This window comes from Antechinus flavipes, chromosome 1 (assembly GCF_016432865.1).
Source record: "Antechinus flavipes isolate AdamAnt ecotype Samford, QLD, Australia chromosome 1, AdamAnt_v2, whole genome shotgun sequence".
Taxonomy (NCBI): domain Eukaryota; kingdom Metazoa; phylum Chordata; class Mammalia; order Dasyuromorphia; family Dasyuridae; genus Antechinus; species Antechinus flavipes.
In genome coordinates, this window is record NC_067398.1 from 282,547,192 (window position 1) to 282,572,597 (window position 25,406).

Here is a 25,406-nt window from a genome sequence, read left to right on the forward strand (position 1 = left end):
ACTTTGTGACCTATATAGCCTAAGGCACAGAATGTGTTAGTCTTCTAGTACTACCAAAAACAGATTAAATAATAAGATTCTTTGTCATGGCAAATAGAAGTAGAAAAGTCTGGAAAGGAGACTCGTTTGATGAGAACTTGTGCATCACAAATCAGAATCAATCAACCTTTATTTTCATAACAACTTATCCTTTCTTCTTCTTGGCTTCTATCCCAATGAGCTGTATTTATAAAAGGCATCCATTTTGACATTCATCTCTAACTAGCAAAGTTATAAAAATTACAATATGATACTTTCTTTCTATCTTATTTGGGGCTGGGGTGTCATTTATAAAGCTCTTTGTTAGTGGATCTAGAAATAACCTCATTAAATTGGAAACATTGCCAGGACTGTCAAAACTTATTCATTTTGCAAATGATTTATTAAAATAAAAAGAGGTACTAAGTTGTTGCCTTTTGTTTTACATGGATACCATCTTTTCATCATTAAATCATGTGTCTTAAAAACATGCTATTTCAATTGATTCATTATTTAACTAAATGATTAAAGCTGTTTTGATGAATCCAACCAGTATTTCCTTTGTCTTCTCCATAATATTCAAGAGAGATTTTTCTCAAGGGAAAAGCTGTGCAAATCACATACTTCCCAAGTGTACTTTGATGAATTTGTGATCACTCCATTTTGGGGTGATTTTATTGCCATCCTCCATACATTTTTGTTACTTGTAACTTTTGCTTGTGTTCTCCAGGAAATCTTTCACACAGTGACTGTCCAATGTACTGGAATCTTCTTCTAAGACCTTTTTGAATTCTAGTATCATGGATTTAGATATAACTATTTAAATTCCTCCATCTTACAGATGAGAAAACTGAAGACCAAGGAGCCTTCATAACTTGTTTAAGATCACATAGGTAGTAGGGGTCAAGGGTATTAGAATTCAGTTACTATGAATCCAAAACCATTTGCTATTTCCACATTTTTGGGATATCCATAGAGTGCATATTAGTCAACCATTGCTCTCATTACATGACTAAAAAGTGTAGAAGCCACGGAAATTCTGTGCCTATAAATATAATGCCTGATTATTTGGATAGTTTAAATGATATATAGAATTTGGAAAATCAGTCAACTTGGTCAAAGATAACTTGGTTTTGTTTAAAGTTGTAACAATCGAAGTGTAGTAAAAATCATGCTAGATTCGAAAACAGAGAAGTTGGGATCAAAAATGACTGTTTATTCACTGCTGTGGAATAGTGGAAAGAATGCTTAGATTGGAGATTGAGGATTTCAAATTGAATCTAACACATAACTATCCACATGCATCTTTGGAATGGTAAAAGATGTTATTTAATGCATTTTGTGTTTACTTTGTAGAATTCGACCTGACAGGATGGTCTTTTCATGTAGCACAGGAAAAAGAAAATGTATTCAAAAAAGAGTCATATAACCCTCCTGAGTAGAAAAAACCCTATTTGCTGGCCCTAAATATCCTTTTGTTCTCAAAAATCCAGAACTACTGCTTTCAAAACCCCCATAACCATCATTTTTTGGTGGAGTTTCTGTTTGGTTTTGTTTTATTTTGTTTTGCTGTAACTTAGATTAAGGTATTTGTCCCAGAGTTATACAGCTAGTAAGTGTCTGGCTTTGAACTCTTCCTGACTTCTGAATCAATAGTGTATTCACTGTGCCTTCCAACTATTTCTATAACTACCATGAAGTTAAGAGCTGATAAGCTGATAAACCAGGACCCAGGAAAATCCCTACTATATGCAAATCAGTAATAATTTAGAGTATCTCAGGGAGGTAATAAAGATAATGCTCTTCCTCTCCTTGAATTTCAAAGGCCTTAGTTTCATTTTCAGGTTGTAGCATTAGGTTATTTAACATTTGATTTGTTGGGGTTTTTTGTTTTGTTTTATTTTGTTTTTTTGCTGAGGCAATTGAGGTTAAGTGACTTGCCCAGGATCACATAGCTAAGAAGTCTTAAGTGTCTGAAGCCAGATTTGAACTCAGGTCCTCCTGACTTCAGGATTGGAGCTGTAACAGCCACTGTACCACCTAGCTGACCTGTAACATTAGGTTATTGTTTGACCATCATCGCTCATTCTTTTTTTGTGTCTCCATTAGCTAAACATGTAATTTAAGGGTTAATTCTCTTACCTTGCTTGAAAGTAATAGTCCGGTTTTTACCCAAGAAAAGAGCTCAAAAAGGTTTTAGAAATGCTGCAGCAAAATAACTCTGTAAGGATAGCATAGGAGCTGACCCAGTAGGATCGTAAGCAAGCAACATTTGCTCCACCAACTTGTATAATTTAACCCCCCAAAAAAGCAAAAAAAAAAAAAAAAATACAAATACACTCCTGCTAAAAGCTTTATGATCCAAATTTATGGATCCAAATCCATGAATTTCTTTGAGAGGTTAAAACGGATTTTTCTCTGGGGATTAGTATCATGTTGCTCAGCTTTGCCTTACTAAAAGTTATTCTGTTATTAAAATTCAAAAACTGACAAGCTAGAGGTTTTAAAGTTAAAATTCACAAACTATTTTTCAAACCTACTTTAAGCATAAATATCACCCAACTTAGTCCTCCATTGTAGGGATCACACAGAAGGAAGTCTTGTCCTCCCACTTTCACTTCCCTGGGCATGAACCCAGAACATTATAAATTCAGGTCTCTTCAAAATCATATATCACCCTCCCACCTCTACTTGAACTCTCCCATCTTCCCATCCCTCACCCCCAAAACATTATGACTAAGATGCTTTCTAAATCTTTGATTTCATACCTATATCAAATTATTTTCTATTGTAACCTAAACAAAATTATTTCTCAGACTTCTCAGAAAGTTTTACCTTTATATATTTTCAAACTTCATTTTCTCTTGTATCATAATTAATTTTATTCATGTCTTTCTCTAAAAATATAGGGTATCCCATAAGTCTTGGTGGCATTTTAAGCTTTTGCCTTTGGGATATATCCAATACCTGACATAAAATACTTCTTAATAGGCTAAAGAGATGTACATGATCTGAAGAGAAAATAGAGTATGTGGTAATAGATGCATGAATGAAAGAAAGTCATGGAGAAAGTGAAAGAATATATTATATCTCTTAAGGCTAACAATCATACATTTCAGAATTGGCTGTGTTTTGAAAAAGTGTCACTTTTCCCAGGCAAGACCTAGAATCAGGTAGGTTATGACAGTGGGAATATTCATCTGATATGACCAAAGGAAACTTCCCCACTTTCAGATTAATTACCCATTAAATTTAATACCAGTTAAAGTCATTCTCTGTCATTAACAGTAATGCAGTTAATGGAGGCATTTTGTAATGTTTATGAGCATATCTGAAAATAGAATCCATTCTGGCCTCAGATAGAACATATCTTGAAATCTTGAACCCAATACCTCCAGCAAGATGCCCCAAGTTTGTGTCAACTGAATGATATGTGGTTAATCTGCCATGTGGTACAGCCTCTGAGTACTTCTTATTATCTCTTACACTTTGTGACTCCATTTGAATTTTCTTGGCAAAAATATGGGAACACTTTTCCATTTGCTTCTCCAATTCACTTTATAGATTGAGAACTGAGTCAAATAGGATTAAATGACAGAGTTAAGCTAGTAAGAGTCTGAGGTTGGATTTGAATTCATGAAGATTAGTGTTCTAGATCCCACCCTCTATCCACTGTGCCACTCAGCTTCCCTGAATACTAGCCACATCTGATCATCTTTCTCAGTCATTTGCATATCCTCTCAGGGGACTTCATTCAGGATAGATTTGTTATTTTCTAGAACTACTTAAAGACCAAGAGGTAAATAAATATTATTTTATGCAGTTACTTTTTGTAATAATGACAAACCATGTGTGTAAATGCAAGTATGAAAATATGCATGCCTATTAAAGTCATGGACTTCTTAAATGATAGGGTTTTTTTAAAGTAGACATTTAAAGTGTGCCTTCAGTTGTTAATTCTTCCCCATTTCTCTGGCATCTTAATATAAACTGGTCTGCATATTTTCAGGAAATGGCATTTTGTCTTTATGTCAGTCTAAGTAAAACTCAATAAGAAAAGAAATTCTGCTTGGCATGGGGGAGCATAATGCATTACAAAGAAATGGCTCTTGGATTATCTATGAATTGAAACTATTTTAGTAATTCAGATTTGTGAGTATTCTAACAACGTAATTACTAATTGACACTTATGACAGCACATATAACTCAGCCATAGTTTTGGAGATCTATGATTTCACAATATAAAAATTCCTCCCATGACAAACATCACACAGCTCATCTATATCTTAGTGGATTGTCTTCATGAATTGCCAAGACCAATAGATTTTACCGCTTAATGGTCAATCTTCTAGAGTTGAACTTCTCCAAACTTAGCCAAGCTAGGAAGGCTGACTCAGTATGTTGCCAGGCCTATGCAGGAAATCTTTCTAGATTGGTAAGAAAAATCAAAGTTTGGGTCATACTAGCATGTAGCCTGTAAAAACCTGGGAGTTTAGCCCCTGCCATGCATGCCATGAAAAAATAAGGCTTTTGATTAAGGCCACTAGTAAGCATTGGGCACTTGTTTTATTTTTATTTGATCAAATATTTATTAAGTATTTACAACCCAGAGGTGTCTGTTGTACTTGATTTCTTAACTGTCTGTCCTACAATCTCTTTTCCCTTCATTTATTTATTCAAGAAATATTTATTGAATTTCTGTTCTATGCAAGGCACTAAGATATTGTATCAGGCTCTTTTTCACAAAACTGCATGTTTAGTAATAAGACCTTATAGGCTTATTTCATTCTTCTGGTTCCTCCATCAGCTGAGACAGTATGTGCCTAAAGGAAGACACATACCCAAAGATGCTGTGTGTGTGTGTGTGTGTGTGTGTGTGTGTGTGTGTGTGTGTGTGTGTGAGAGAGAGAGAGAGAGAGACAGACAGACAGAGACAGAGATCACCAGGGAAACCTAACACTTCATTCTGTCATATTAGATTAACTCATCATAGCATTCAATAAGGAGATGCCTATAATAGTAGGGCAGATGAAAGAGGCAAATAGATTTTCATTCATTTTTTCTCTCAAGGGAATGGAATTTCTGGGAGTTTGAGGATTTCTTCTAGAGGATAAATATAAATTATTTTGATACCGATGATTTGGAGTTGGAATAAATAGAAAATGTTGATACTGGTTAGGCCGGCAATGTGAAATCAGCAAAACAGAGGAAGCCATTGTAGTTAATGAAAACTGGTTGGAAGAAAGAACATTGTAACATGCTCAGAGTAACCAACAACTAGAAAACTAAGTTCAAATCTAACCTTATATACTTAATGAGCTTGTATAATCCTAGGTAAATCACTTAACCAGTGCTTCAGTTTCCCCAAATGTAAAATAAGAATAATAACAAAACCTACCTCACAGTATTGTTGAAAAGATAAATGAAATAATATTGGTAAAGCACTAAGTACAGTGTCTGAAACATAGTAGGTACTTAATAAATATGTATTCCCTTTTTCTACCTAAAAATTGTTTTATTGATGCTTTTTTCCTAAAACATTATTGTCATTTTTCAGTTTCCCTTTCCCCCAAGAGATCCCCTCCCTTGTAAGAAACAGGTAAGTATAGTCATGAAAAACAAATCAACACATTGGCCAAATCTAAAATTATGCTGCTTCTTCCACCTGTAGTTTACTACCTCTCTACTAAAGCAGGAACCAGTATACAACATCTATAATATGTAGCCATGACTGGTTACTGGTCCAATTTCTGATAGGATCCTAAGGTCATAACTTATTTTACTTTATTCATTCATTCGTTTAATTGCACTTCATTCTTCCTCTTCGTGGTTTCTTTTTTTCCCCGCTGAGACACTTGGGTTTCAGTGACTTGCTCAAGGTCACACAGCTAGGAAGTATTAAGTCTCTGAGTCCAGATTTGAACTCAGGTCCTCCTGACTTCAGGGCTGGTGATCTATCCACTGGGCCACCTAACTGCCCCACTGAGTTCTTGATTAAACAGAGACTGAATTTTTAAAATTAAAAATTAAAAAACTATTTAAAAATTCAGTGTAAGTTAAGAAGGAGAATGAATGCTAGAAATGATAAATCAAGATAAATATACCCAGGAGCCATTAATTTTGTTCCCTGCAGAGAGCAAATTAGAATAATGTAGGTGCTGATTTACAGCCTTTATTTGGCCTCTATGTTTAATGGCCCAAAACAACAATATTCCATATTTTTAATACCCTATATCAAATTTACCAAATGTTACTTACTTTCCTACCATGGACAATACTTTCATTTATGTGTTTCTTTACTCACCAAGCCCAAGAGACCCACACAAAGTGCATTCTTCTAAACAAAATAAGTTACAGAGACATATAGATGTTGCTATTATCATCACTAAAATTAGTCACATGTATTGGTTTCTTTCCTTTTTTCTTTTCTGATCTTTTCTTGTTTGTTTTTTAATATATAAAAAAGTATATGCATTCCTAATCTCAAATTTTTACTCAATTAGCATGTGTACATACTGTATATTATTGTAATATACTACGATAGTTTTCTTCATAGTTTATTTTGGATATATGTCTAAAATGCAGTTATGTCAAACTTTCCATGTTTGTGATGGTTCAAATCTTATAGATGTTAGATGATAGGACAGTATCCTTCTGTTTAAAGTAGCACAAATTTTAACTTCCCATTATATGTTCAGTATCACTGGGGCCATTCCTTAGGAGGGCCACACAGAATTTTGAATCAGTGATACCCTGACATAGCTGACTACATGCTGTGGATTGGCAGGAAAGCTTGCTTGGAGGAGGCTCTCGCTGAGATGGCATCTGTTCTGTTCTCAATCGATGGATATATGTGGTGTTGGTTGCATATGCATCAAGAGACTTACTATAAATGATTAAAATTTTCTGAAGGAGAAATTGGCCTGAAGGATAAAAGAAAACTTCCTCCAATTTGATATTAAAGTAGACATTTCTCATCTGTGCATTTTTTTCTCTTTTCTTTTAATTTTAATTGTAGTGAAGGGAGCAATCTGACCCCAGCTCATCACTACCCAGACTTCAGATTTAAGACATATGCTCCAATAGCATTTCGGTATTTCAGAGAACTTTTTGGTATCAAGCCTGATGATTACTTGGTAAGAATTTGTAATTTTCCTCCCTCCTACTGAAATATGTGTGAGGTAACTAATTTTCTTATTTGTCTTACTGAAGACTCAGGAAAGTTTTAAGGTTCAAGTTTTATAACAAATGAATATTTATGCCTTAAGATGAAATGAACTACCCCTGAAAGTAGTGGGCTTCCCCTTTTCAAAAAGAAAGACTAGTTGATAAAATTTCTATAAGTTTAGTTTTAGAAAATAGTCTTACATTTTATAGCTTTTATTAGATATCCACAAAAATTGCTGTGCTAATTGATATTTAAGTAACTTTGGTATTGGTTGGCACTTCAGATAATTATTCTAAGAGAGATAATTAAATGTAAATACTCCTATAAATTTAGCTGATGGAATTCTCAAGATATAGATTTCTAGTAACTACAACTCAATTTTATAAGTCTTTAAGTTATAACTTATAACACTATTTTATAACTAACTTGTATTCCGAAAAGTATTTTTTCACATCCCATCTCCACCCCTATACTTCATGAATACAGAAAACAAGAAATCAAAACTTGCTGTAAGGTGGCTTGATTTAGCTTCCAAGTTCATAACATTTATGTTTCAAGAAACCATGAATTTCATTTTTTCTCCTTCAACAAACTTATTAAACCACTGTTCTATGAAAAACACTGTGTTAAGCATTGAATAGAAGAGACATGAATTTAACTTGGGACATAATTTTTTACTTCATAGGGTTTATTATCTAATAAAGGGATTAGATACATATGTATTGCATGCCTACTATATAAATGTGTTGTCACCCTTATTCATTACTTCATGATGAGTATATTAGAGGGCTATAGTATAAAATGTCAGGAGCTGAAGAGGAAGGTCTTGTAGACATGGAAATTAGGAAAGAGTTAACTAGAGGATAATAGGGAATTATAATCATACAAAATCAAAGAATCTCAGAGTTGGAATGGGCCCTTTCCTCTAAACTATATTTGAAAATGAATCCTTTCAACCATATCTCTAATGAGTAGTCACCCAGCTCTCCTTAAGGAAGAGCCCATTCTATTTTTGGACTAACCATTTGGATGTTTTTTGTTGCTTTGAACTGAAATTCGCCTCTCTACAACTTCCATTTATTTTTTTCCTAGTTTTGTCCTCTGGAGCTGATCAAAACAAGTATAATTCCTGTTTCATGTTACAACCCTTTCCATACTTGAACATAAATATTATGTGCCCAGAAACACTTCTTTTCTTCAAGCTAAACAATCTTAGTTCCTTTAACTCAGTGGTTCTCAAAATATAGTCTGAGGATGCCTGAGAGGTCCCTCAGACCCTTTCAGAGAATCCTCTAAAGTAAAACTGTTTTCTTAATAATACTAAGACAGTATTTATTTATTTAAATACTCATCCCTTTTCCAATTACATATTTGTGTGAGGTCAGTTTCTTCATATAGTTCAACCAAAACAATAGGCTTCAACATAATGAATACAAAAGTGGATATGACACTTCAGTTTTCTTTTCTTCAGCCAGACATTAAAGAGATTTGCAAATATACATTAAACAATGACACATTTATAATAGATTTTTTATTTGGAAAATATGCTTTCAAAAATACATTACATTGACATGTAATAGACATTATCATTTAATTTTTAATGTGGCAAATATCAATAGCCATACCCCATATAAGCAAAAGCTCTTTGAGGTTTTTAGTATTTTTAAAGATTATCAAGGGCTCCTAACATCAAAAGATTTGAGAAATGAATTTTAATCTATCTTTATATGACATTGCTCTGGCTGTCTACCTTTGAATAACTTATGAATATCTTTCTTAAAATGTCAGCTAGAACTAAGGGCAGAATATATTTTTTCTCCTTCAACAAACTTATTAAACCACTGTTCTATGAGAAACACTGTGTTAAGCACTGAATAGAAGAGACATGAATTTAACTTGGGACATAATTTTTTATTTCATAGGATTTATTATCTAATAAAGGGATTAGATACATATGTATTGCATGCCTACTGTATAAATATATTGTTCCTATGTTCCTATGCATTTCTTCTTCTGACCACCATGCTTCTTATAATAAAAGATTCTATTTGCATTTCCTTCTCATACCATATGGATTTATGTTGGGCTTACAATCTCCTGAAATTCATGTGTCTTTTTCACACTATCTGTAGCTTCACTATGTGTAACGTTCTTTTTGGTTCGGTTTCCTAGAGGTCTCTGGGAGCAGGCTTCGTTTCAGTTCAGTAATCACCACAAGAACAGCCCGGTGTTCAAGTCCAAATCTTTTATTATCTCCTTTCTGGGGCTGGGCAGCTTTCTGGAGAGCCTTTCAAACCAGACTTGGTCTCAGTGGGGAAAGTTCAGGAGGCCAGGCCAGCCACCAGGAAGATTGAAGATTGAATTGAACTTTTCCCAAAAGCTTAAACTTCTGCCGCCAGTCCTTTGTCTTCTCTGCTTCTGCCTCTAGCTCTCTCCAGCTAAATCCTGGCTAAGGCTCTTAGCTTATATGCTCTACACTGAGTATAAACCAATTATAATATCACTAGGAAACTATTATTTGTTGTAAGATTAAATCTGTCATACTGAATCATGCTACACTAAATGGTTACATTGTCTCCTTAATTCCACTGACTTAGCTCCTTGTTTCAAGTTCAAAGTTCTGTTCCATAACAACTATGTATGTATTCTCCAATTTTTCTTTTGAAATTAATTCAGCAGGTCAAAGAGAAGACCTTGTTCCAAGTAGATATGAAAAAGAAGAAAGTCAATTATGATAGGTGATTAATGCAACAAATTAAAAACTTAAAAGGTGATTTTAGAAAGGCAATCAAATTATTAGTGATTATCTTATTTGAATTCAATTTTAAAAGACAGTCATTTTTAAAAATCTGTTTATCAGAGTGCTGTGGTATTTATTTCAAATCAGATGAATATTTGAAATAAAATTATATACAGTTGACATCTGGGTGGACCTGAAGTCAGAAAAATGTGAATTTGAATTCTGTCTCAGATTTTTACCATTTAGATGACTTTGTGTAAGTCACTTAAATGCTATTAGCCTCAGTTTTCCCATTTGTAAAAAGGGAACAAGGGTACCATTTACCTGACAGTATTTTTATGAAGATAAAATTAATAACCCATGTAAAGGATTTTGTCAGCCTTAAAGGCTATAAAAATCCTAGCTATTATTTTATTATTAGTTATCATGTAAAGAACTGAACTATTCCCTTATGAAATCAGAATTCTACTTTGTGTTCACTCAATCAACATGCATTTACTGAGTTTTTAGAGATCATAGGAATATAAAAAACTTGGGGACTGGATGTTTATAGGAGGAACTCCTAAGTATTTTCTTTTATTTAATTCCCAATATCTACCTGGAGTTGGTTGATTAAAGGATACCTTGAATAGGTCTAATTCTTCAATCCTAAAATAACTCCATTAGAATAGAGTAGATCCCATAGTCATAGATCAAGATCAAAATTACTCAGAAGTAATCTATAGAATGAGAAACTGAAGCCCGAATGGTACCCAAAGTTACCCAGAATTCAAGCCCAGATCCTCTGTCTACAAGTCCAGCACTCTTTCCACTATAGTCCAAAAATGCTCTGTTCCTTTTATCTACAAGATGAGGCAGCAATTCAGGAGCAGGGGAGTATCATTCTGTAATTTTAACAACTCAATTTGTGTAAAATGTTCCATTTGGGGAATGAAATCCCATTGGGGATAGAAAGATAAAACCCACTCTGGGCTTTCAAGGAAATTACAGTCTAAATGAGAAGAAAAAGATACAGAAAGACATATGATAAAAAGGAGGGTGAAATAAATACAAGGGAGAAGTATGAGATAAATACAAAGAAGTATCCACAAATGCTATGAGAAAATAAAGAAAAGTTTGTTTTTGCGTTGGGGCAGGAAATGGTAATATCAGAGAAGGAAGCATAAAGAACAAATCAAGTAAGGCCCATAATAGGGACTAAGGTAAAAGATAAGTTTATCTTAGGCATGGGGCATGTCATGAGAATTGCATTCATGAAAGTGAATCTACTTTCCCTCCCTTTGGGAAGAAAATATAGAATGAAAGATAGAGGGCCAAGGATTAAGCCTCTAGATTCATTCATATATAACAGGCATGTTAAGTCCAAGCTAGCTCCCTGGAGATCTTAGGATCAGCCAGAGTCAGGATAAGTAAAAGTTCTTGGTTTTTAGGGGGAGAAGTGAAAGAAGCAGGCAAATTGCCAGGAATTTTGCCAAAGATCTCTTCTCGATTCTGGAGTTCAGAATCTCCATCTTTCTCCTCCTCCTTCTGCCACCAAGTGCCTCTGGCCTGTCTCACCCCACCATCTAATTCTTGCTTACAGTTATCTTAACACCAAACATTGAGCCAGCATCAACTGTGAGAAGAGCCATTTGTCCCAACATATGCTAATAGAGTCATTGTCTCATATCGAATAGGTAATTAGCCTCTAAGTGCTCTGTTGTCTGATTCAAGTACACCTTTTCATAGTTTCAGTCCTTTATACAGGCAGAAGGAAGATATGAGAGGAGATGGAGAAGCAGTAGTCATAGATTCAAGAAGTATACTTTCATGAAGCCAAGTGAAAAGAACATTTAAAGAAATATGAAATAGTAATACCAAATGCCAAAAAGGTGTAAGAGAATATTGATTGTGGGGAGGAGGGTGGCCCTTGGATTTAGGCTAACCCTGAAGATAGATAGCAATGAGAACAGGTATCTAAGTATAAATCCAAAGACAATGTCATTCCTAACCTCCCGCTTTCAGAGAAATAAAGATTTCTTAGGTGTCAGAGTCTTGGAATCTAACTTTTTCAGTTGGTCAACACTGTTTAATGTCTACTATGTTCCAGGTACTATGCCATATGCTGGCGATATAAACTCAAAAGATAGTCCTTGTTCTCAAGTAATTTACAGTCTAATCACTGGATAGATAAAGGATAGAGAAACAACTTCATACAAACAAATCATACACAGATAAAATTAAAATAAACAAGAGAAAGAAGGCACTAAAATTAAAGGAGATTGGAAAAGACATAGGAAACACAAGGTTTCGGGGTTACCTCATGAGAATCCCAAGTTCAGAAGTATGTGATCTTAACAATTGGAGGAGGAGGAGTAAGGAGATTATAGTATTGACCTGGTGACCAAGAGATCAAGAATTTGCCATATATCTGCCATTGTCAAAAAGACAAATTTTATAGAAAAAAGTAATCCTACTCAGCTCTAAAGTGTTTGCTCGGATTAGGAAATCCAAACCACATTCATTATAACCCATTCATTTATATAACAAATGTTTAAACACCAACTGTGAAAGAGGTATTGGAGATACAAAAACAAAAGCAGTTTATGCCCTAAGGAGTTTATATCATATTGAAAGAAAACAACTTGAGCACAGATACTTAAACATAAAATAAATTTTAAAACTTGGGGGAAGATACTGGCAATTTGAATTATCAGTTATCACAATAGGGTCCTGTAAAAGATAATTCTTGAACTGAGGCTTAAAAGAAGCTCAGAGTACCTAGAGATGGAAGTAAAAATTTAATCATACAATTAGGTAAGTAAAAATCCAGAGACAGGAGATAGAATGTCCTGTCCAAAGAATAGCAAGTAGATTTAAGAAGCCAGATTCCCAGGGAAGTGAGTAGTGTGCAATAAACCTGGGGAGATAATTTGGAGATGAATTTGAAGAATTTTAAATACCAAAAAAGGAGGAATTTGTATTTTATCCTAGATGCCAATTAGGAAACTATCAAAAGATTCCAGGTTAGAAATGGCCTCAACATTTTGGACTATGCTCAAAAAGTTATCAAACTGTGCATATCCTTTGATCCAGCAGCAAAGGGACCTGTATGTGCCAAAATGTTTGTAGCAGCTCTTTTTGTAGTGACAAGAAACTAGAAATTGAATGGATGCCCATCAATTGGAGAATGACTAAATAAATTGTGGTATATGAATATTATGGAATATTATTGTTCTGTAAGAAATGACCAACAGGATAATTTCAGAGAGGCCTGGACTGCCTTACATGAATTGATGCTAAGTGAAATGAGCAGAACCATGAGATCATTATACATGGCAATAACAAAATATGATGATCAACTCTGATGGATGTGACTCTCTTTAACAATGAGATAATTCAAACCAATTCCAATTGTCCAATTGTTCAGTAATGAAGAGAATCAGCTACACCCAGAGAGAGAACTATGGGAAATGAGTGTGCACCACAACATAGCATTTCCATTCTTTCTGTTATTGTTTGCTTGCTTTTTTGTTTTCCTTCTCAGGTGTTTTTTTCTTTCTTTCTGGATCCTTTTTTCTTGTGCAGCATGATAACTGTATAAATGTGTGTGTGTGTGTGTGTGTGTGTGTGTGTGTGTGTGTGATTTAACACATACTTTAACATATTTGACATGTATTAGACTACCTGCCATCTAGGGGGGGGGAGTGTGGGGGGGAAAAGGGGAAAAATTAGAATAGAAGGTTTTGCAAGGGTCAGTGTTGAAAAATTACCCATGCATGTAAATAAAAAGCTAAAATAAAAAATTAGAAATAGCCTCAACAAGAGTGGTGACCAAATGATTGGAAAGATAAGAACAGATGCTAGAGATGTTATAGAGGTATCACTGACAAGATTTGAAAAACTGACTACATATGGAAATTGAAGAAGAGAGGAAAGTTGAAGATTACTCTGAGATTGTAAACTTGAGTTATTGGAAGAATGATACTTTTAACTTAAACAGGAAAAGTAAGAATCTGTGAGAATTTGAGAAGACAAAGAATTATGTTTCAGACAGGTAAAGTTTAAGGTGCCTACAGGGCATTCAGGCGAAAATATTTATTAGGTAGTTGGCAATACGCAGGTAGAATCTGATTAGAGAAAACTGAGTTACATGTATAGATCTGGAAGTCATCTGTAAGAACTGATAAGTGAGCTCAAGAAAGCTGGGAAAATCACCAAAGTAAAAAAGGAGAGCCTTAGGACAAAGCCTTATGATTCAACCACCATAAAAAACATGATGAGTTCAGAAAATGAGACTGTGATAGGTAAGACAAATTATGATGAATTGAAGAAGAGAGTAATGTTTTAAAAACCCAGAGAAACCTCTCTCCTCTTGGAGAGGGTGGCCAACACTAATTAATATTTTGTTTCTCTTTTCTTTTTTTTCTCATTGAAAAATAGGAGAGGAGAGGGACAAAAAATTAATTTTAATTATTTAATTAAATGTTAATTTTTTTAATTTTAAGGATGAGGAGTGAGAAGAATTCATCTAATTTGACAGTTATGAGATCATGGATAACCTTAGAAAGAACAATTTTAATCGAGTTAGATTGAAAGCCAGATTGCAAGGAGATAGGACAAGAATAGAAGATTAGAAGTAATCAAAAGAGGGAAGACAGAATTAAAAGCTTCCTGAATAAAGTGAGATTTTTAGTTGGGACTGGAAGAAAATCTGAGAAGCCAGTATGCAGAAATAAGTAGGGTGAGCATTCCAGATATTGAAGACAGGTAGTGAAAGAGATGGAGGGTCTTGTTGCAAAGAACAACTGATACTAGATCATGGCACACTTTAAGATAAAGAAGTCTGGAAAGGAAAGACCAAATTATTAAGTATTTTAAATACCAAAAAAAGGGTTTAGTATTTGATCTTGGAGGTTGTAGAGAGCCACTAGAATTTAGTGAGTAGTTTAGTGTGACATGGTCAGACCTGTGCTTTAGGAAAATCATTTTGATTTCTGAATGGAAAATGGACTAGAATGAGAAAAGACTTATGGCAGTTAGACCAACCGACAGGGTATTAATGAAGACCTGGTGTCAGTGGGTGCCTATGTAGTGGATAGAAGGGAAACACAATGCTAGAGATATTACAAAGTTCAAATTGACAGATCTTGAGAACAGATTGGATATAGGGAGGTATATAGGTATATATAGGATATACCTAATTTGTAAACCTGAGTGACTATCTTAATGATGGTACCCTCACTATTAGGAAAATTAGGAAAGGAGTCAGATTTGAGAGATCCACTTGCATAAGAGCAAGAACTAAATTGTAGATGAAGTCTTCTTGAGAAAGAAATAATAATAAATTTGTTATATAAGGCAGTATCAAATTGGTATTATAATGAGTAAGGAAAAAGTAAACATTTCCAGGCAATGTTGTCAAGTTAAATCAATAAGCCTTTATTACATATCTAATATGTCCCAAAAATTGTATTAAGTGTTTATAAGGGAAGGTTTTGTGGAGTAGGTAGAGTTAGAGCTGTCTTGAAGCAACAATTCTGATTAGCAGAGAGGAAGGAGAAGGACATTCCAGCTGTGGAAGGGACCATGTGAACAGAAGTGAGAAAGCTCAAGACATTTTTGAGGGGAGGTGTCTAGATTAATGTGGTTAGTACACCAAGGATATAAGACAAAATGTGAATGTGCTTTTTTTTTTTTAGTTAATCTGTTGACTTGCCTTCCTGTGTTGAGACTACTATAATAGGCAACAAGAGAAAAAAAGTTTAGATAGGATACCTGCCATTATGGGTGTTATAGTCAAAGAGATGTAAGTTATAAGGGTTGACCTGTGTACATGGTTAGATTATGTTTATCCAGATGTTTATGGTTCACTGGAAATTGAGGAATAATTGCTGTGTACTTTTGTGACTTCCCTGACTGATCTCAGAAGTCCTAAAACTAGTTTTCTAGCCATGGTATATCTGAACTCTTTGAGAACTTTTGTTTGTGTGTCTCAGACATGCCCACAGCTCACAATTAAGGCTGTGGCACTCAAGAGCACTTCCTAGTAATTTAGAAGTATGAAAATTTTATTGAAAGACTGAAAAATGTGCTGATCTCATTTTTTAAACCGATTTTGAGTCACAAATTCCACATTTGATATGCTTTTCAAGGCAATTACTCCTTATCTAATCAATCACATTGGTCCATCTATTTCAAAAGAACAAAGGCTTCTGAGCTTTAAAAGTGACACTTGAATAAAGGAGTTCTAAGTAGGACAGAAATATTGAAGCTAAATTTTTCTTCACATGTATGTGGAAATGATAACTAAAGGAAAATACACTCACAACTTAATGTATACAATCTTTTTCCTGTCAAGCCATTAAAAATTAGTTTGGTGGTTTGCTAAGCTACATATGAACTATGGTTGTCTCAATGTGAAATCAAGTGCCAATAAATGATTGATATGTGTGTATGGTGATTGATATGCATATATGTGTGTTTGTATTTTAGACATTGAGCAAAAATATTCATACTAGATCTCTGATTTCAATAGCATAAGAAATTCTCAGTCAGAAACTCCCCTGCCAATATGTCTCATTACCAATTGCTCTGCAATTTAGAATTTTCAAAAATTGCTTTGTATTCTGAGAATAAAAACTATTTTTCTGGGGTCACACAGCCAGCATATCTTAGACATGGGCCGTGAACTTAGGAGTTCTTGGTTCCAAGGTCACTCTCTATAAATTGCTATATGTGTGTGCATGCACTTGTCTTTATGACAAGACTGTGATAACATTGGTGATGATGCTTATCAGTCCCCAAAAGTCTTCAACATGAAGAATAGTATTAATTCAACTACTTGAAGAATAGCATTAATTCAACTACTTAAATCTGTAATTTAACAATTGTAGAGAATTCCCAAGGAGGATAACTCCCTCTGCAATGCAAATTGACAATTGCTCTTCAACTTAAAGTCTTAGAGGTACTTCATGCAAGATGTTCAAGGGATGTTACTTGGGGAACTGAATTCTTCAATTTAGGTTCCCAAAACACATTAGTATTCACCCTGTGCATACTGATTATAAGTCTCATGTCTCATGAGACTAACGCAATGAGATGTTGAGACAGTCAGGGAAGATGTCTCTGAGAAATGCAACAGTTCAAATGTCTTTTCTTTCTCATTCATTACCAAGCTGAATTAGTATTTTAAAGCAGCAGACTATCAATTTTCTCCCATCTCCAAAATGTGCACTGTGATGCCAGAATCTAGTGTACATTAAATGATGACTTTTCAGTTTCAGTAAGTGCTTGCTTGAAACAGCAAAATGGCTTTTATATTCATTACTGTATAAGGAAAGAAAAGCAGACACACAAAGTATCACAAAAACACTGTGCAACTTTACACTTTGTTGTAGCTTTGCCTTCTCTAGTGGGTAAAATAAGAAGGCATTTCAGGAAACAGGAACAAGACAATAAATTTGAACAGTTTGCTTGAGTGGGAGTGTCTAGAAGATATACAGATGTGCCCACATGCACAACATAGGAGCTGGTTAATTGTAGCCAATAAGAACTCTCCTCTTGACTGGCAAGACTTACATGAACTGATGCTAAGTGAAATGAGCAGAATTAGGAGATCATTATATACCTCAACAATGACACTGTTTGAGGATGTATTCTGATGGAAGTAGATCTCTTCAATAAAGAGAGCTAATTCAGTTTCAATTGATCAAGGATGGACAGAAGCAGCTACACTCGAAAGAACACTGGGAAATGAATATAAACTGCTTGCATTTCTGTTTTTCTTCTCGGGTTATTTATACCTTCTGAATCCAATTCTCCCTGTGCAACAAGAGAACTGTTCGGTTCTGCACACATATATTGTATCTAGGATATACTGCAACCTATTTAACATATAAAGGACTGCTTGCCATCTGGGGAAGGAGGTAAAGGGAGGGAGGGAGGGGAAAAATCGGAACAGAAGTGAGTGCAAGGGATAATGCTGTAAAAAATTACTCTGGCATGGGTTCTGTCAATAAAAAGTTTAAAAAAAAAAAAAAAGAACTCTCCTCTTTCTTTTTCATTTGATCTTAAAAGGTAAGATTCTAAAGTACCAGTTTTCAGATAATTGCTCCAAAGAGTTATGGGTGAAAAGACAGGGAATCCTAGGGAGTAATAAGAACATCCCTATAAAGATAAATTTATGGATCACACAACATTATGCTAAATGTTAATTTTAAATGTTATTACACTATTTTGCTTTTTTCTTTTATTATCTTAACACACTAGTTATATTGATAAAGTAGCTGACTAGTTAATGACCAAATACATAATAAGGAATTCATTATTTCACATCACTGTGGATCTAGAATAATAAATTGAATTTTTAAAAATTAAAGTTTAAATATTGTTTTCCTCTAAACACTTCTTCCTGATTTTTTTATTGACAACTTTGATTTCTACATTCTTTGCTATCTTTATTCTTTTATATCTTTTTTTCATTCTATTAGGAAGGATTAGTTCTTTGTAAGATTACATAAAAATGACCATAAAGATTTTTAGGGTTCAACGCCTATATCAATCAATTTAATTTTCCAAATTTTTTCAGCTTTCTACTTGATAACTCTATGAAGGAATCAAGATTTGCTTTTGCCTCAACCAGGATTTTCAATAGTGGTTTTGTTCTTTTTAAAATTAAGAAAAAGATAATTATCCTCCTACATTTTCTGAATTTTCTTTACACTTCATCTCATATATAGTCAACCATCTATTCTCTGCTTATCCATATTTTAAGATGATCTTTATACATCAGAGGCCATCTTTCAACTTTATCACCTAACTAATTATATAGGATCTTCACCTGGCATATTTCCTGAACATGTTCTTTAAAATTTCCTATCACTTCATTGGATTCCCTTCTCTATTTTGTTTCATTTGTCATTTCATTTTCATATCTTATTTAGCTTGACAATCAGCAATGTCAATGTGTAATAGACTAGTTAGGGGAAAATTGGAGAAATGAGTATAATGATTTTCTTCAAGAGTTTAGGTTTTTTAGGTTTAAAATAATTTATTGTGTTTAAGTTGTTAATTTTCTTGGGGGAGGTGGAGTTTGTGGGGGAAAGATATGAAAGCAGATTTTATCTCAGAATTCCATGGATACAAAAGAAAGAATCCTAAAATCTTCAACCCCATACTTATTCCTACCCTTTTATGTCATCATGCCCAAATATTCTACCTTAATAATCTAGAACTCTAAAATTCTTCTAACCATAACCTCCTATTCTTCAATTTCTCCCAGGATCTCTCTACTTACTCCTAAACCTCTATTTCTTGCCTCCAGTCATTCCACTACCCACCCTGATTTTCCAGTTTTGCTCTCTGATATTACTTTTCTTCTTGATCCTTTAGTTAACCAATTGAACTCTTTACTAGTCTGTACTCTCTAATTACATATGCAATCGTATTACCATCACCAGTGCTTTGCATATAATAGGACATCAATAAATGCTTTTTGAATCAAAATAAAGTTGAAGACTTACTTAGCTGCCTGCTTTTGAAGGGCTTCAAATAGCAGGTGAGGAATCTGAGCTTAATTCTATAAACATTAGAGAACCACTGAAAATTTGCCCCATGTGTACAAAATGGTATTTTAGGAAGATTACTTCCCTCTATATCCCATCCTTCAAGAATGCAGTTTCAGTTTTACTTTTTAAATGATACCTCTCCTGAATGAAATGAAACCTCTCAAGGGAAATCTGCCTATGTATGTGTGTATGTATGTATTCTTTTTTTTTTTTTATTATAACATTTTTTTTCAATTCATGGAACAAAACATTTCAATAAAAGTACAATAAAAAAATTATTGCACGTGAAACTACAACTTGTATATGTTCCCTCTAAATATGTAATTATTCCTATAACTTTTTTCTTCTTTTTTTCCTCTTTTTTCATGACTCTCATGCCTAATCCTAGAGGATCTATCAATAGAATACAAATAAGTGTAATATAGAATATAGGTACAAAATAATTAGTAATCACATTTTATTAATCAAAATATAATCATTATTAATTATAATTGTTAAGAAATAGCTAATTATTTATATTATTGTGATGATTAGGTAGTTTGGTTGTTTTCCGTAGTACTCAAAGAGGAACAGATTGACATCATTATGTTAGAGTCAAGTTATGGTATGTTTGATTATGACTGATCAGACCAATACAAATTTGAAATGCTCTGCCACAAGTTGAGCACTATGAATATTTGGAGCAGCGTTTATAATTTTGCGTAACTTGCATTTCTTTGGGGGTAATTCAATTCTGCTTTGCTCAATGAGCACAGCACCTTCTCTGATGAGGATATGCCATGCTGGGCGATGCTATGCCAGTTTCTTGCATGTCATACAATCAATTCTAAAGTTATTTTTTTCATTCTTTTATCATTATTATTATTATTATAGTTTTTTATTTATAAAGCATATGCATGGGTAATTTTTCAACATTGATCCTTTCAAACCCTTCTATTCCAACTTTTCCCCTCCTTCCTCCCACACCCTGTCCTAGTTGGCAGGTAGTCCAATACATGTTAAATATGTTAAATTCAATATATGTATACATGTTTATACAGTTATCTTGCTGCACAAGAGAAATAGGATCTAGAAAGAAAGAAAAAAAACTTAGAAGGAAAACAAAAATGCAAGCAAACAATAACAGAAAGAGTAGAAATGCTATGTTGTGGTCCACACTTATTTCCCTTAGTTCTCTTTCTGGGTGTAGATGACTCTCTTCATAACTGCACAAATGGAACTAGTTTGAATCATCTCATTGTTGAATAGAGCCACATCCATCAGAATTGATCATAATCAATGATCAAATGATCTCATGGTTCTGCTCATTTCACTTGACATCAATTCATGAAAGGCAGTCCAGGCCTCTCTAAAATCATCCTGTTCATCATTTCTTACAGAAAATAATATTCCATAACACTCATATACCACAATCTAATCAGCCATTCTCCAATTGATGGGCATCCATTCAATTTCCAGTTTTTAGACACTACAAAAAGGGCTGCCACAACCATTTTTGCACATGTGGGTCCCTTTCCCTTCTTTAAGATCTCTTTGGGATATAAACCCAGTAGCAACGCTGCTGGATCAAAGAGTATGCACAGTTTGATAACTTTTAGAGCATAGGTCCAAATTGCTCTCCAGAATGGTTGGATTCATTCACAATTCCACCAACAATGTATCAGTGTCCCAGTTTTCCCATATTCCCTCCAACATTCACCATTATCTTTTCCTGTCATCTTAGCCAATCTGACAAGTGTGTAATGGTATCTCAGAATTGTCTTAATTTGTTTCTGATCAATAGGAATTTAGAGCACCTTTTCATATAATGTGGTAAAATTTTAAAGTTCCAATTAGCTATCACAAATGATTCAAGTGTTTCAGAAGCCAAATATAAAAGAACTTTAATAATAGCTAAAAACAGCAAAGAATTGACCTTTTGCAACAACAAAACCAGCATATAAGGATAATAGCTAGACACACTACAGTTATTAATACAATAATCAGAATAGATGAAAAGCAGAACACATCACTAATTCAGGGGAGCACTGATTGATCCTCTGTGACTGGGGAATCCCAGAAGTACAGCCTAGAATCCCGAATGGGAGGGTCCCAGGCAGAGCATCCTTTCCATGGGTGAAATTCCAATGAGCAGTTTCAGAACAGGGGCTTTTATGTAGACAAAAAAGGCTTTGAGCCAAGGATCTGGGGTATGGATGGGCCAAGGGTTTTGGGCTTTGGCCCAGTTTCTTGACTTTTGGCCATGGGAATAGAGATGTGTTAGCTTATCAAGGAGATACCATGAAGGGTCATAAGGTTGTAATTAGTTAATGACATACATGGGAGATTAGCCATTTCTCCCAAGTACTGTCCTTGAGTTCCAGGAGGGGCTAGTTCCTGAAACATAGATAAGCAGCCAATGCATACATGATAGTCAACTAAAGGATAGAGTGCACTTAGTCAGGAATAGGGAATATTCCTTCATATGACTAGAAAGAGTTTCAATTTCTTCATCGGAAAATTGTCTGTTAATATATCCTTTGACCATTTATCAATTGGAGAATGGCTTAATTTCTTATAAATTTGAGTCAATTCTCTATATAATTTGGAAATGAGACCTTTCTCAGAACCTTTGAATGTAAAAATGTCTTCCTAATTTATTGCTTCCCTTCTAATCTTGTCTGCATTAGTTTTGTTTGTACAAAAAAATTTTTAACAATATAATCAAAATTATCTGTTTTATGATCAGTAGTGATCCCTAATTCTTCTTTGGTCACAAATTCTTTCCTCCTCTACAGGTCTGAGAGGTAAACTATGCTGTGTTCTTCTAATTTATTTATAATCTCATTCTTTATGTCTAGAACATAGAACCCATTTTGACTTATCTTGGTATATGGTGTTGTGTGGGTCAATGCCTAGTTTCTCCCATGATAGTTTCCAATTTTCCCAGCAGTTTTTGTCAAATAGTGAATTCTTATCATAAAATCTGGGGTCTTTGGATTTGTCAAACACTAGATTGCTATAGTTATTGTCTATTTTGTCCTGTGAACCTAATCTTTTCCACTGATCAACTAGTCTATTTCTTAGCCAGTACCAAATAGTTTTGATGACCACTGCTTTATAATATAGTGTTGGAATCCTTACAAACTGCTAACTAATTAGAGTTGATCTAATCTTACAAGATGATTTTGGCCAGAACCTGAAACAAGGTACTAAGTAGAACTAATTATTACAATGCTTGTGTTTACACCTTTGTGTTCACACCTCCCTTAAAGCTCTTTGGGCCAGAGAGCACTATGGGAGAAAACCCATAATCCCATTCTCTCAGAAGATTCACATATAAGGCCAATGAAGAGAGAGCTATTCCAGAATATATTTTCCACTTGGCTGGCTGGTCGCAGAGGAGAGTTCAGCTGTGAACACAAGTCTTGTATTAATTAGTTCTACTTAGTACCTTGTTTCAGGTTCTGGCCAAAATCTTCTTGTAAGATTAGATCAACTCTAATTAGTTAGCAGTTAATAAGGATTCCAACATCTCCCCCTTTCTTTTGTTAGATGAAAACACCAAAGGAAATAGGAAATCTAATCAGATTAGTGGGTTTCTGAAGGGGTACACATAAATCCATCAATATGGGCCAGAACTTTGTAACAGATATACATGGTATACATAAATCCATCAATATGGGAGGCATTATACATAATTTACAAAAGCACATAGCAATATAACACAGGCTAGTAGTAATGTAACAACATGAATCAACCTGAAAATTTACACATGTCCATAAGTCCTAGAAATAGTCCATAAGCAATCCATTGTCCATTAGTTCATGTGCCAGGAATCCAATAGTTCCTGTAAGCCCTGAAGTACTGCAAAAGTCTCATCAACAATTTTTCATCTTAAGGAATCCAATGATTCTCGCTGGTTTTTCAAGAACTAAAACAGTTTCATCTTGTGTTAGGAAATCCAAAGATTCCTGAAGATTTTAAAAGTCTTTTTAACAGTCTCCTTGTCAGCTATGCTCTTTCAATGGTGAGCACAATCAGCAACAGAACCACCGGATATTTCCTGGGTCTTCTCCTTTGTTTCAAGGGTCTGCTCCATCTCTCTGCGATGGACAAGGCGAATGCAGCTCAAATTTGCCACAAATTTTCCCTTTCTTCCCTCCATCCCCTCCCCAACCCAGTAGACAGTTCAATACATGCCAAATATGCCAAAATTCATGCCAGATGTGTATATATATATTCACATAGCCATCCAGTTGTGCAAGAAAAATCAGATCAAGAAGGAAGAAAAAGAAAAACTGAGAAAAAAGAAACACAATGCAAGCAAATAATAACAGAAAGAGTGCTCCACTCTCTGTTCTCATGATTCTCTCTCTGGGTGTAGATGATTCTCTTTACTGCTGCACAAGTGGAACTGTCCAAAATGTGACGACCGCACTAGCACCCCAGGACATCCCAGAATCAGCCAGAGTCAGGATAAGCAAAAGTCCTTATTCTTTAGTCTTGGTCTTTAGACGCAGGATTGAACAGGATGGAAGCAGAATCTCTACAACTGCCTTTTCCCTTGTCTGCTACCAAAGTGTGACCCTGGCCAATCTTACTCCATCCTCTAGTCCCTCCTACAATCCTCTGTATACACCAATCATTGAGCCAGTACAGGACAGTACAGCAACTCTGGTGCAGACAGAGAGCACTTTGACAGATTTCAGCGGAATTACGCCAGAAGCCCTCTCTCCGAGGCAAGGCAGAATATTTTCCACTTGGCTGGCTGGTGGCAGAAGAAGAGTTTTCAGAGGAAGAAGCTACGAGTCGAGAGTTCAGTGGACAACCAGATTCATCTTCATCTCACATCACTGTGGTAGGTGGCTGGGCTCCTGCACTTCCCCCACTGAGACCAAGCTGGTCTGAAAGACTCACCAGAAAGCTAGCCGAGCCCCAAGTGAAGGAAACAAGAGATTCATTCCATCTCTGTGCTGGTTGGAGGCAGAAGAAAGCAGAGGTAGAGGCTGAAGGACCAGACCTTTGGATTTGGCGACATTCGGAGGTAGCTCTTGGAACCAAGCAGAGAGATAGACCTCTAAACTAACCGGGCTATATTGGAGATAATAAAAGATCTGAAGTTTTATCACCTGGCTGCGTTTTGAGAAGAAAAAGCTCACCACATTTTGGCGCCTGAACAGGGACCTGACAAAATCCTGATTCCAGGGAAGGCACCCAAAGAGAACTTTTATAATATTTTATAGAAGAACATTTGAACTCCAACAATATAGTTTTAGATCTAGTCCAGGTAGGCCATCTTCATTTGATTTTTTTTTCATTAGTTCCATTTTGTTCTTCCAGATTAATTTTATTGTTATTTTTTCTAGGTCAGTAAAATGTTTTTTTTTGTTTGTTTTGTTTTTTCATAGCTTTTTAATTACAAGTTATTTGTATGGATAATTTTACAACATTGATAATTGCCAAATCTTTTGTTCCAATTTTTCCCCTCCTTCCCCTCACCCCCTTCCCTAGATGGCAGGAGGACCAATAGATGTTAAATATATTAGAGTATAAATTAGATACACAATTAGTATACATGACCAAACTGTTATTTTGCTGTACAAAAAGAATCGGACTCTGAAATATTGTACAATTAGCCTGTGAAGGAAATCCAAAATGCAGGCAGGCAAAAATATAGGGATTGGGAATTCAGTGTAATGGTTCTTAGTCATCTCCCAGAGTTCTTTCGCTGGGTGTGGCTGGTTCAGTTCATTACTGCTCCATTGGAACTGATTTGGTCCATTTCATTGCTGAAGATGTCCTGGTCCATCAGAATTGATCATCATATAGTATTGTTGTTGAAGTATATAAGGATCTCCTGGTCCTGCTCATTCACTCAGCATCAGTTCGTGTAAGTCTCTCCAGGCTTTTCTGAAATCATCCTATTGGTCATTTCTTACAGAACAATAAT

General features: G+C 34.8%; 1 protein-coding gene across 3 annotated transcripts in view; it reads left to right on the forward strand.

Annotated features, from left to right (window-relative positions):
• Positions 1-25,406, forward strand: part of PIP5K1B (phosphatidylinositol-4-phosphate 5-kinase type 1 beta) — a 386,138-nt gene that overhangs the window by 219,851 nt on the left and 140,881 nt on the right. For all 3 annotated transcript variants that reach the window (XM_051961831.1, XM_051961839.1, XM_051961847.1), the window contains one exon: positions 7,037-7,154. In XM_051961831.1, coding sequence (XP_051817791.1) covers positions 7,037-7,154 — 118 coding nt within the window. The remainder of the gene's footprint in view (positions 1-7,036; positions 7,155-25,406) is intronic.